Source organism: Pipistrellus kuhlii, unplaced genomic scaffold (genome assembly GCF_014108245.1).
Source record: "Pipistrellus kuhlii isolate mPipKuh1 unplaced genomic scaffold, mPipKuh1.p scaffold_m20_p_11, whole genome shotgun sequence".
NCBI lineage: Eukaryota > Metazoa > Chordata > Mammalia > Chiroptera > Vespertilionidae > Pipistrellus > Pipistrellus kuhlii.
In genome coordinates this window covers 22622667-22636566 of record NW_023425416.1, presented here as the reverse complement: position 1 = coordinate 22636566, position 13900 = coordinate 22622667, and the positions used below count along the sequence as shown (strand labels likewise).

Below are 13900 nucleotides of genomic sequence, written 5' to 3'. Positions count from 1 at the left end.
ATGAAAAATGGGGATGATAATGGTGCTTGCCTTATTACGTGGTGGAGAGGATCAAATGGGATATAAGATGCACTCAACTCGGTATGTGGAAGTGAGAGGTGGGAAAGGGTGACTTTTTCAGATACCACACACAGAAACCACAAACTGCCCCTCTCGTGGTTCCTGGCAGCTTCAGATGTTCAGATGTGGTGTGTGGTTATGGAATTATAGTGCCTTCATGAATCTGCAGCCATCGCATCCTCTCCGGCTGCTCCAGGTGGCAGCAGTGGCTCCCCGCCCCTCCCGCCTCTCCTGTGGCCTGAATCCCAGAGCAGAGACAACAGGAGGAGGATGTGTTCCAGTTTCCTCGTGTTTTGGGCTGGGTGTTCAGGATCACCAACCATGGAGCCCATGCTGCAGATGAGGAAACTAAGGCCCAGAGAGAGGACAGGGTCCACCCAGTGTCACACAGCAAGTTGGTGTCAGAGGTGGGCCTAGAACAGTCTGTAAGACCTTGAGGAGCTAAAGCCTGATTAGTTCGGCCCTTGGTAATAGCTCAAACTGATTGTAGCAAATAAAACAGCTAGGCACTGTGCTGAACAGACCAGCTACCTCATTCATGCACATCATCTCATTAACCCTGAAAAGGTAATTACTGTTACCAGCTCCATTTTACAGATGAGGAAACTGAGGCAGGGAGGTTAAGCAACTGACCTAGGGCCATTTGGCTGACAAGCGGCGGACCCTGGTCCTGACCTCAGAAGATGGAATTCTAACACTTGTGCCCTTTATCCTTAGTCTCTTATATTGCCGAAGTGGAATATTATTCAGCCATAAAAAGGAATGAAGTCGTAGGACAGAGGCGAGTCTTGAAATAATTATGCTAAGTGGAAAAAGCTAGATACAAAATGTCATATGTTGTCTGATTTCATTGATATGAAATGTGCAGAACAGGCAAATCCATAGAGACAGAAAGTAGATTAGTGGTTGCCAGGCATTGGGGGAGGGAAGAGTACGATTGACTGCTAAAGGGTATGGAGTTTCTTTCTAGGTTGATGAAAATGTTCTAGAATTAGATGGCGATTGAGGATGGTCGCACAACTCTGTGCATATACTGAAAAGCAATGCATTGTACATTTTAACGGGGTAAACTTTATAATATGTGAATTATAACTCAATGAAAATGTTATAACACAAAACAAATCCCTATAAAACCATTGACACTGTGTTTTAAGAGGAAGGGTGGGGATGTCACAGGTCAGAGAGCAAGGACATACTTCTGTTTTTACTTAGTGAAAAATGGAAACTAAATTTTTTAAAAAGCCTCCCCTTCAGTCCCGTTTCTGGGAACCAATTCAGGCACTATCCCTTGGCTGACCCTGGGTGCAGATTGCGTTCCCTCTGACAGGGAACGGAGCGGAGCCTCACTCTCGACGTGAGGAGGCTCCAGACAGGCAGCTGCTCTCAGGGCCTGGCCTCCATGCTGAGGGAGGCATGCAGTCTGGCCTCAACACACAGCTTCACATGTGTAGGTTTAGGCCCTTCGGTCTCTAAACTTACAGCGCTGACCAAGTGGCTCTTTGGCCTATTTCCCTGACATCTTTCATGACTCCTGACTTACAGATTTTTTTAAAAATTGAAAAATGAGGCATTTTGTTTCTGAGTGCTTTGTTTCTCTACCTCTACTTCACAGATGTGCAAACTGAGACCCAACAGGATGGTCCTATAGCCAGATCATGCTTACTACATGCCAGGAAGTGACTCTATTGTGTTCTCATTTAATCCCACAATGAACCTATGTAATCACCCCCACTTTACAGATAAGAAACTGAGAGGTTGGGTGACTTGCCTAAGGTTACACAGTGACTCTCTTCTAGGTTAGAGATGAATCCAGGACTCCCAGTTTTGGACCCCTCTCCTCTTCAGCTCTTTCCACTGTATCGGATTGAAGGTTCCCAGTTCCAGGGCAGATAGCTCTATCTGTGAAAATCCCACTGTCCCTTTGAGAAAGGGAAGCATGGGAGGGGTCAGCTTTGAGTGACAAGGAAGGATCAGAGTAGAAGGTGCCAGCTGGGGAACCAGGCGTCCTCAGACTTTTTAAAGTGGGGGCCAGATCACGGTCCCTCAGAGAGCTGGAGGGCCGGACTATATGAACTACTAATTCCTACTGTAACACCTTGGCTGCGCTCACTGCCCAAAAAACCTGGCGGGCCCGATCAGACTCCTCTGTGGGCCGCATGTGGCCCGCGGGCCGTAGTTTGAAGACCCCTGGAGAGGGATCCTCTGAGTGAACTCTGAAAGTGGTATGGGAAGTAGGCAAGAGACAGGATTGAAAGTCTGAAGATTTGGAAATCCCTGATTGTGCATCTAGCCCTCCCCTCCGTCCACTTCCAAACCCTTCTAGCCGCTCTGCTAATTAGGGTAGTCATGTTCGCCAAATCCGTCATCCTGTCTTCTCCATCGCAAACTTTCCAGCTCCCATCCCTGAAGCTCCCCACGGAGCTGGCAGCTTTGGAAAGGTCCTAGTCCATCTTGGAGGAGCCAAAGGATGTTGCATCTGCAATCTGGCCTCCTCCACACATGTTAGAGCACCAGCAAAGACAGACTTTGGGGCCAAAGCGCCTGCTGAGAGATCCCTGGGGGGGTGGGGGAGGGACTGTTTCTTTTTTTTATGAGTTATTAGGCCCTTTTGGCTGTGCTGGGGGTTATGACTCCCAGCAAGTGTCCTAGGAGTGGACTTCATGGGCAGAGTCGGACAGCTCTGGGCCGGGTTACAACGTGCTGGTCTCCCCACATGGATGCACATGTCCTTTTATGACTCTAGCCCGCTGGAGAGGACTGTGCTCATTGGAAGGGTCACTCAAGGTAATGAGCTCTGTGCAGCTTTAATTTATGTCCCTTTTAAAGCACAAGTTGACCCAGAGGGAGGACACAGCTCCCTGGAGATCAGTCTGGGGGTTTAGAACTTGGGCCTTGTGCAGGCTCTTCTGGGTTGGCTAGAAAGGAATTACTACATGCCAGAAAGTGTCTCTATCATGTTCTCATTTAATCCCACAATGAACCTACGTAACCATCCCCACTTTACAGATAAGAAACGGAGAGGTTGGGTGACTTGCCTAAGGTTACACAGTGACTCTCTTCTATCTGATGCCAAGGTTTAGGCCCCTTGGTCTCTACACTCACAGCCCTGACCATGTGGCTTTTTTTGCCTGTTTTTCTGGCATCTTTCATGACTCCTGATGTAGAGATTTTTAAAAATGAAAAAATGAAAACTGAGGCGTGGGAAGTGACTTGCTTAAAGTAGAGCTGGAATTCAAACCAAGCAGTCCGAGTTCTGAGTCCACCCTCTTAACCAGAACTTTGCCCTGTACTTTCTTTGAGGCCAGAGAGAGTACTCCAGTCACCTTTGATTCCTCCATGTGTTAGCTCCTTGAAGTAGGCGCTAATCTGTATTTGTTGAATAAGTGAGTGAAGGAATGGGTGGGTAGAAGGGTGGATGATTGGATGGCTGGATAGCTAAGGGGGTAGATGGGAGGATGGCTGGATAGATAGCTAAGTGGATGTGTAGTTGGATGGATGGTCAGATGGGTGGATGAGTGGATGGAAGAGGATACAGATGAGTCCGTGGTTGAGTTAGAGGGCTTTCTTATATGTAATGTATTGGTAGATGCACAGAAGCTGTCTAGAAACAATACCTCACTTAGTTATGGTTATAATAGGTATTTCAATTAGAGAGGTTGTAGAACAAAAACATTGTCTATTTGTTTTCCATTAGTACCTATAAGACAGCCTGGAACATGGAGGGGTCTTAATAGTTTTTATGTTTCTTTGGGTTTTTTTGTTTGTTTGTTTGTTTGTTTTTGTTTTTGCTTTTTGATGACTGAAAAACCAAACAGACAGGCACCAGCTAGCCAAAAATATAAAGCTTTGCAGTCTTCCTTAGACCATACTGTGCAAAGGATCCATCTCAGAGTTGTATGTTGACAGACTGGGGAGATGGATGTGGTATGTAAGGGTTCCCAGTCAGTTTCCTCAAGGGAAGAAGTGTTTACTCACCCAAGACACAAGTTCTGCCAGGGCCTGCCTGCCAGAGCATTTGGACAGAAGGTGTCAAGGAAACATTTCTCAGACTGTTTTCTTTCCCTGGGTTTGAAGCTCAGCCTGGTAGCAGCTATCAAGGGTCTGAAGGAGCAGATCTGTAGACACTTGTGGTCTTAGAATCAGAATGTTTTGGTTTGCTTATTTAACTGATTTCTCCCCAAGGTAAGGTCTGTCGCTATAACTTTCATTGAGATGTCAAAGACATTGGATGGTACTTGCTCTTTTCTGTTGTGAAAGCACATTTTTAATGGCAATTTGTCCTCATTTGTTGTGTTCACAGTGAAATAAAAAGTCAGAAATATCATCAGAGCACCTGAACCTTTTCCTCCTGACTTCTGTTTTAGGGAGTCTTTTGAGAAACCAGAAGTCACAAGAAGAAGTAGAAATAAAAGAATATGGGCCACATTTCTAGCCACAGCTGAGGTTGGACTGAGGACGATGGTTGGTGGGTCAGAGGTCACCGGGTTTATTTCTGTGAGATCTGGGAATTTCCAATGCTGAGCAAGATCATTTGAGTCAAATGTTATAGATTAATAATTATATGGTTTACTAGAGGCCCGGTGCACATATTCATGCACTGTTGGGGTTCCTCAGTCTGGCCTGCACCCTCTCAATATCTGGGACCACTCTGGGGATGTAGTAGTGTGTGAGATGCTCCCACAGACTGCCAGGGAGGAACCTGAGCCCTGCTAGAGCAGCCAGCGCCCACTCATCTCTGTCCACTGCACCTGCCGCCGCTCCGTAGCACTGCCAAGGAGGCGAGAGAGGCTCGCACTGCTGCAGCTGGGCTCGCCAGCCATGAGCCCAGTGTCTGGTGCCTGTCAGGTCAGCTGAGTGGCACTTCTGCTGTGGGAGCACACTGACCACCAGGGGGCATCTCCTGCATTGAGTGTCTACCCCCGAGTGGTCAGTGCACATCATAGCAACCAGTCAAATGGTGGACTGGTCAAACAGTTAACCAGTCGCTTTGGGTTTTATATATATAGATTTTATTTTATTGTTAATCCTCATCTGAGGATATTTTCCCACTAATATTTAAAGAGAGTGGGAAGGAGAGGGAGAGACAGAGAGAAACATCTATGTGAGAGAGACACATTGATTGGTTGCCTCCTGCACACACCCCAACCAGGGCCAGGAACCTGCCACTGAGGTACGTGCCCTTGACCAGATTCAAACTCAGGAACCTTCAGTCTGTGGGCCGATACTCTATCCACTGAGCCAAACCAGCTAGGCCTATATGTTTTATTTTAAAGTGTTAGAAGAACACACAGTGTGACTTCATGGGTATTATCACTTAGGATGGAACCAGAGTTATAGCACATGCTAAAAATTAGTTGACTTGAAGACAACAGTAGATAAATAATAAAATAAGAGAGCTGTTTTACATGATTTAAGTCATTAATCCCCCAACAGTTCAATTAATTAGGCACCGCTGAGGCTTGGAAAGGTTAAACATGGCCAATAAGTGGCGTGCCAGGATTTGAACACATGGGAGCTTACATGGGAATGTGAGCTCTCATCTCTGCAATCCTCTGCCTCTTAAAATAAAATAAAAAAACAGCACAAATAACAAAAAACAAAACCTGCTTTGCCCTTGCAGCCTGACATCAACACTCCTCAGCACTCTGAGAGAATTCATGCCTATAAAATGGGATTGAGCATTGGGAGAGGCCTCTGCAGAGGTAACATGTGTTGGCCTGGATTTGCCACGTGACCTTGATCCAGCGCCTCCCTTTCCCCGGGGGCTGAGCAGGAATGGGTGGCTTTCATGAGCTCTCTCCCCAGGGCTCAGTTGGGCTCCGTGGAATACAGCCCTGTGCTTGGTTTGAGCCAGAGCCCTTAGTTCTGTGATGCCCAGCAGTATCTGATGTTGGGCAGACTTCACAGCAAGCATCAGGGCCCAAGGACACCCACCTTCCCGTGTCCCGAGTTGACCAGAGCCTTGCCTGACAGGCTGAGCTGTTGGATTTGACTTCTAATAGCACTGGAATATCCCTGAACAACTTAAGCAAGAGGGTTACATACTCAGATTGGGTTTGACAAGGTCCCCTGGCCATCGGGTGGAGAACAGATTGGAGGGCAGCCAGGGTGGGACAGGAAAGAACAGGAAAGCAGCTGTTACAGATGTCTGTCCAGGCCACAGATGGCTTGGACCACAGAGGCTAGGATAGAGATGCAAGCAGTGGTGAGAGATATTTAACAGCAAAACTGGAAGGGGTTGTAATGCTTAAGTAGGGGCTGGCTGTGCAAGGAGATGCTCAGATTTCTGGCTTGCTGCTTGGGAGCATGGTGACACCAGCACCCTGTGGGAAGCTTGACTGGGAGCCCTTTCCTCCTTTACAACACATTCTAGGAAAGGCCTGGCATGTTCCTTCTCCTCCTCATGAAATTCTCTCCACTTCAGAGTACAGGGACACAGTCAACTGCTCCATCTCTTACCACGACTGGTAATCCTCCATAGGAAGTCATGGACCTAATGTAGCCATTCCTCTTAAGGGGAGAGCAGGGTCTTGTGAGAAGTCTGGGACCATCTCGCCAAAGGAAGATTTCTGAGCAGGAGAGGAGTATGGCCCGATCTCTACTGTAGAACAGTTAGTTACTCTGCTGTGTGGAGAGAGAGGCCAGGAACAGGGATCAGGGCAAGGGGGTAACTATGGGGCCAGAGCCGCCTCTGTGGGGATGGAATTCCAGAAGGGAGAAGTCTTCTCCAGGTCGTCTGTGCCACATGCCAAGCGCTTTGCTGCCTCCATGCCTTTCTGTAGCTGCTTTCCCCGCCCGGAACACGTTCTCCTGCTGTCACCAAGCTGGCTCCTTCTCCTCCTGGTCTCACACTCAAGAGAGGCCCTCCCTGAACCATCTAAACCGTTCCACTTCGTTATTCTCTATGGAAGCACCTCCTTCCCATCCTTTACTTTTCACAATGTGTGATCATACATTAGGATTAGGTGTTCCTTTTTGAGTGCAGGGACCATCTCTGCTTTAGTCACTTGTGTTTTCCTGGTTGTCTAGCTCTGGGCTTGACGTAAAGCAGGAAATCAGTAAGTATTTATTGAGTGCATATATGAATTAATTAATGGAATGCATACATAGTAGCCATAGCAGTATAGATATGAGATTGTTATCATATCTCTAGAGTTGACCCTTGAACAACACGGGTTTGTACTGCACTTAAACACGTTTGTTCAAGGGTCAGTGGTGCTTTCTATCCAGTTGGAAACCCATGTGTACAGAGGGCCAACTTCAGTTATACTCGGATTTTCTACTGCAGAGGTGACCGGTACCCCTGGCCCCAGTGTTGTTCAAGGGTCAACTGTATATGCTTTCCAAGCATTGATCCTCATAGCATCTGCCAAGAACGTGAGATGGGAATTATCCCCAAGAAGACTAGATGAAAACTAATATCCTGAGATGTGTCTTGTCCATGACCTAGCTCATGGCAGAGCTGGGATTAGGGGCCGGTATGTGTATCCCACACTTTGCCTACCACATCCTTGCATTTCTTCTTAGGCTCAGAGTACATGGCCACCTGTGGACTGACCCTGTTGTCTGATCAGCCAGTCTAGACCACCAGATCAATCATATTGAATATCTCTTCTCCTCATAGTAATTATTTCTACCTTCCTTTAGCAACACAGCCTGACTTGTATCTAACAGGAGACGGGTTTGTCTTAGACAGCATGTGTAAAGCACTAGGGAAGAGTTTGACATGTTCGAGAAACTAAAAGGAGGCCAGCATAGCTAGAATGGGGGCAGGTAGAAAGGTTTGTGTCTGCGTCTTCCTCACTTCTGGGTCTCCTTGAAGGGCACAGAGCTCTCTGCACACTTGTTACTGGCTTATAGCTTTAACTGGTCCCCTGGCCTATATACTTGGCCTTCGCTGGACACAGAGCTCTAACCTTCTCTCTCCTCTTCTCTGACCCCAGTGCCTACACAGAACCCTACAAGGTCTGTCCCATCTCAGCCGCAGCCCCCAAGGAGGACCTCACGTCGGATGAAGAGCAGGGAAGCTCAGAGGAGGAGGACAGTGCTCCAAGAGACCCCAGCCTCACCAACAAGGTAGGGTGCCCCTCCCAGGGCAAGGGGCCACTGGGATGTGGGGGATCAGAGATGTGAAGGTGGAGAGAGGATGTGGAGGGAGCTGTCGGCAAACAGCCAGGCCCGCGCTGCATACAGAGCTCTGCCTGAGTCGCAGAGCAGCCGGGGCTGCAGCATTAAGACGCACGGCAGACACGGGGTCCTGTGTTGGTGATGTAAGGGTGACTACTCCTGCTGGTATCCTCCCGCGTCTGTGGAAGTTTGGGCTTCCCAGAACCTTTGTGGATGAACTAGAATAAAGCTTCCTGAAGGAATCAAGACAGACCTGGAGTCTAATCACGTGGGCCCCTGGACCTCAGTTTCCTCGTCTGCAAAGCGGGGAGCATGAGGGTGAGACGAGTGAAAGGATCTGAAGTGAGTTTTCTTAACTGTATCCAGAAGTCTGGGGAGAAAGTTGGTTTCTCCAAACCCTGCAGTGGTGCACTGGGAGGTGGGGCTGAGAGAAGGGCTGCCTAGCCCTAGTCATTGGATCCCAGTCTCAGTGGAGACCCAGACCTGCCTATGGAGCACTGGGACACGGTGGTAATTAATTACCGTTGTCCCGCAGTATCCTCAGGGATTGGTTCCAGAATCCCCACAGATACCAAAGTCCACGGCTACTCAAGCCCCTTCTATAACCTATTTGCATGGAGGCTGCAGCAGGGTGTGCCCATGTATCATTTTTATTTGTGTGCCTTCAGGTTTTGCTTTTTGGAACTTTCTGTGTTTTTTTTTAAGTATATTTCTGATCCTCCGTTGTATGAATCCACAATATATGTGCTCGCTATTGGTGAGCCCTGCTTCACTTCCATCCACTGACATCATCTCATTCCTTCCACACTCCCTTTCTGGGAACCGAGAATTGCTGTCCATATTTTACATGTGAAGAAACAGAGAGGTAAAGAACTTGCCCAGGGTCACACAGCTGCTATTCAGTGTTACCAGGGAAATACCACAGGGTGATGAGAGCCAGGAATTGAGACCACAGGGGACAGGCAAGGGAGAGTTAGAGGCTTGAAATTCTCTCCACTCCATCTTCTGGGCCCCTCTCCTGCCTGTCTGTGGGGAGTAGCTGGGAAGGCAGAGGCACACTGCCTCCTACCTGACAGACCTCCTTTAGGCACCTTGTCCTGTGTCCGTCTTCCACACTCTGTCATCTCCCTCTCATCCTTGGGTAGTTGTGTCACTGATGAAAGACTATTCACACAGAAGCACTCAGCAGGAGTGCCTGGCCCTTACCAAGCATTTTGTGAATGGTTATGTCTTCCATTTTGTTTTTATACCCTCGATTTCTTTTAAAAAATCATTTATCTCTTCGTACAGTGTTTTCATAAAGTGACCTGGCCAGTGCCATGGGGAACCCTGAAGGGGGCTTTCCCACCGGACCCCACGTCCCCTCCCCCTTTCACCCTTGTTCCTGCTTCTCCCCCTCTAGATAAAGTGAGTGCTTTCCTCGCATCAAACGCTTTCACATTTTTCTCTTTTATCCCCTATAACAGTTTCGAAGTCAGTACCATCATCCCTTATTTTACAGTTGAGGACACAAGAGGTTCAGAGAGTTTAAGTGGTTTGCCAAGATCTCACTGCTGGTGGTTGGGGGGAGGGGGTCTGGCTGGCTCCAAGCCCAGTGTTCGTTGGCTTTTTGCCTCAGTCCTGGGGGCCATCTCTTACCTCTCCACTCCTCCCTGTTTCCTAGAAAGGAACTAGTGACTTTTGGGGGAGAAGGAAAGGGAACGTTGAGTTAGCTTGCCTTGCCTGTTTAGAGATGGATTTGCCTTTTCTGGGCATCCCTGAGGTCACGGAACCTGGGAGCAGGAAAATTATAGTAGTTATTGGGAATGTGGTCTGAATCTGAGATCAGAATCAGATGAGGGTACCATGCCTGGAAGAGCTGAAGAGCTGATGGAGCAGTGGGGCCTCCCAGGTGTCACTTTCTGAGCTTCAAGGTCCCCCACCGCGCGTTGGCTTCCTACCACAGTCAGCGTTCTCCGCTAGACCTTCTTCTGGAATCATCCTCGTCTCCCCCTCCAGCTGTGTTACCACTGACCAGTTGCTTTCTGTCATGCAACTCAGCCTCCTGTCTCTAAAATGGGAGCATTCACAGTAGCTTCTGGGCTGTGGGCTGAATAAGCACACAGATGGGGAAGTGCTGGCCACATAGTAGGGGCATAACAACGACCTGATGTTTCTGAGTCAGCGTCAAAGGGAAAGTGGGAGCAGGGAGGGTCTGGCCTCCCAGGATCCCTATAAAGGCATGAGGTCCGAGGGCCCTGGACACTGGTGATCGGCATCCCCGCCTTCTGGTCTCCAGGCTGCTCCTTGGAGACGCCCAGGAATAAGAAGCTTATAAGAGGCAGAGTAGCATAGAGAACAAGAGCTTCACACCCACCCAGCTTTGCCACTTGCTACGTGAGTGGTTTGAACAACTTCTTAACCACTCTGTTCCTCAGTTTCCCATCTACACAATCAGGAAAGCAATCACAGTACTGCTTCAGAACAGTCATGAGAGTAAACACGTCTATGGAAACTGAGAACAATGCCTGACACACAGGAAAAGCACACACGAAGGTCAGAGCTTTCGGGTGGGAAACAACCTGCCTCAGGTCAAGTGGGGCTCGGCAACAATGCCACGTCCTGGAACGAAGGCAGCGCCCGCCACAGCCAGGGGCCTCTGGTCCATCCTGCCCGGGGCCGGCCAGGTGCGGGGCCCACACGGGGAGCTTGGGTCGGAGACAGGAGCATCCTGTCATCCTGAGCACAGAGGGAGAAACTCGGGTCTAAGATTCCCGCCGGCAGGTCAGTTCACTCTCGGAAGCCCAGCCTTCTTATCTGTCAAACGAGGCTGAGGTTCTCTGTCCCACCACCCCCTCGTCCTTCTTCGTGAGGTTTTCGTCGTGTGCCAAAGTGGAAATTACCTTTAAAAATTACGCTCTCGTCACGTGAGATGTGCTCTGTGAGATTCTCCCTGTGGCATATGAAATTGTCACAGGTAACAGCTAAAGCCCCCTGAAATACTCCTTCCCAATCCCCATGCCCTTAAAGAGGTAACTGTGGTCCACAGTTTGGCATGAACCCTTCCAGAACTTTAAGTGGAAAATGAGTGTTATTGTTTGTGGAGTTATTTTTCCATAAATTATATAAAACTATAAGAAACGTGCCAAAACCTGTCTAGCTCAGTGGATAGGGTGGATAGAGTGACTGTAAGGTCCCAGGTCAAAGGCATGTACATTGGCTGCGGGCACATCCCTGGTGGAGGGAGTGCAGGAGGCAGCTGGTTGATGTTTCTCTCTCATCGATGTTTCTGGCTCTCTCTCCCTCTCTCTTCCTCTCAGTAAAAAATCAGTAAAATACATTTTGGGGTGGGGGGGGGGAACTATAAGAAACCTGGAGTAACTTGGGTTGGTTGGGTTTGTACACAGAATTCTTAGTATTTTCCCATATTGGTCTATAGAACTCTAGATTATTTTTTAGTACTGAGTAGTATTCCATTTTATGAATATATGGTGGTTTATTTCGCCATCCCCCTGCTGAGGGACCTTTGCCATGTTTTTCATGTACTTGCATCGCCAACAGCATTGCAGTGCACTGCTCATACGCCTCCTTAGATGCGCATGCAAGATTTCCCCCAGGGCAGATCCCAGAAGGGATTCGGTGTTTCGGCGAGCAGCCTTTGTACCCGCTGCTAACCTGACCCCTAAGAGGCTGTTCCAGAGCACTCCGGGTGGAAGAGTCCCCGAGTTGCCAGGCCTCGGGGCAGGCGTGCAGAGAGATTTCCAGAGTGAGCAATCTTTCCTGGCTCCTTTTAGCCACTTGGTGGGGTGGGAGGTGGGGAGAAGGAGCATTTATTCCTGATTCTTTGTCTTCCATGGTGTTTGTCCAAAAGGCAAGGACCTGTCCTCTCTGTGCCTCCATCACATCATTGGGAAAAGGGGACCCCGATTTCCATCGCCAACCACCTGGCAGGCACAGACCTAGAGAGGGTGTGAGTGATCAGTAGAATTGCTCCCCAGCCCTCCCCCTGCCTCAGAAGTCAGGTTGGGGGAGTGGAGGCGGGGGAGTCACACCCTTCTTACAGTTTGATAATGGTTTATGTAAAAATAAAGGATGGTGATCCCCACTCTTCCTAGGTGTTTTGGGGCGACCACGTCAGGAGGGGAGAGGTTGTTGGAGCAGGATCGGAAGCTGAACCCAGCCAGTCCACCCACATGGGACCTCTTTCTCTGTCCCACTCCTAGACATACAAAGGGTGTGGGTGGAAGGAAGGAGGGGGCAAGAAAGGAAAAATGAGAAGGACTTAAAAATAGACCTAGCTGTGAAAGGAGACATTCAAAGGTTGGCTGGCCTGTTGCTCCTCCCTGACAATGAGCCCAGTTCTCAGACTAATGGGTACTTTTTCAAGCTAAATACCAGCTCCCTCGAGACCAGCCCCGGGGTTGGGGCCCCTCCCTGGCCCGAGACCCATCGTCACTGAATTTCCCTGACAGGTCACCCCTGACCCTGAGCTGAAGGTAGTGCCCGGCCTGTGGAACAGACTCTCCTGCCATCACACCCTCCGTGGCTCCCCATTTATGTCTCTTTCCTGGCTGCACCCGAGGTTAGTCAGCCTAGCCCAGGCCTCCTTGCAGACCTCACGCCCTTAGGCCTTCTACCTTTGGCCTCACCCTGACCGGCTGCCTAAGTTAAAGGGTCCCCGTGAGCCCTGGTTATTTCCATGGGCCCGTCTCCAGCCTGGGTTAAGGGCCCCCATGTGCTTTCTCCATGCCTCAGACCTCAGAACCCACCTGTGCAGTCCTGCACACTGCCCCACTGCAAATGCTACTTCCCCTGGTCCCGGGGAGGCCCTTCTAGACTTGCATCAGCTTCCTCAGGCTGCGGCCCGCTCTCCTTCCCAGAAAACAACCTCGTCCCCTTCCCAGCACGAATTCCCTCCCGCCTGCAGCACTTCTCTCTGTATCCTCACTCAGTTTCTCCCTGTCCCTCCTCCTCTTCAACAGAAATGTATTTCTTTACTAAGGACTCACCGAGCACCTAATATGTGCCAGGCACCCGTCAGTGGGCTCAACATACAGCAGCCACAAGTCAGGCTGGGCACCTCCCTGACCTGGTGCAATTTACGTTCTAAACAAGAGGAACGGTCAGCCGGAAACTCCTGAGGTGGCACAGGTGGTGGATGTGCTGTAACCAGCAGACAGACAAAACACATTGTGATGGCGGAGGACAGAGCAGGGGTGATGATGGAGGAAAAGTTAGGGAGGTTAGAGGAAGCCTTTATCCCCATTTTTAAAACTTACGTTAAAATATACATAATGTAAAATTCACCATCATAACCATTTTTTAAGTGTACAGTTCAGCGGCATTAAGGACACTCACACTTGTGCAACTGTCAGCACCATCTGTCTCCAGAACTTTTTCATCTTCCCAAACTGAAACACTGTGCCCAATAAACATTAACTTCTCAATCTTTCTCCCCTCCAAATACCCCCCCTCCGGTTCCTGCCAGTCGCCATTCTACTTTCTGTCTCACTGCTCTAGGGACCTCTACAAGTGGAATAATACGGTATTTGTCCCTTGTGATTGACTTATTTCACTTCCCATTATGTCCTCAGGGTTCATCTATAGTATAGCATATGTCAGATTTTAAAAATATATATATATTTTATTGATTTTTTTACAGAGAGGAAGGGAGAGAGAGAGAGCTAGAAACGTCAATGAGAGAGAAACATCAACCAGCTGCCTCTTGCACACC

The 13900-nt window shown here is 49.0% G+C and overlaps 1 protein-coding gene across 4 annotated transcripts in view; it reads left to right on the top strand.

The window, feature by feature from the left end:
* The window catches only part of FGD5 (FYVE, RhoGEF and PH domain containing 5), a 112761-nt gene that overhangs the window by 39609 nt on the left and 59252 nt on the right, over window positions 1-13900 (top strand). For all 4 annotated transcript variants that reach the window (XM_036431204.2, XM_045579211.1, XM_036431203.2 and 1 more), the window contains exon 3: window positions 8004-8136. In XM_036431204.2, coding sequence (XP_036287097.1) covers window positions 8004-8136 — 133 coding nt within the window. The remainder of the gene's footprint in view (window positions 1-8003; window positions 8137-13900) is intronic.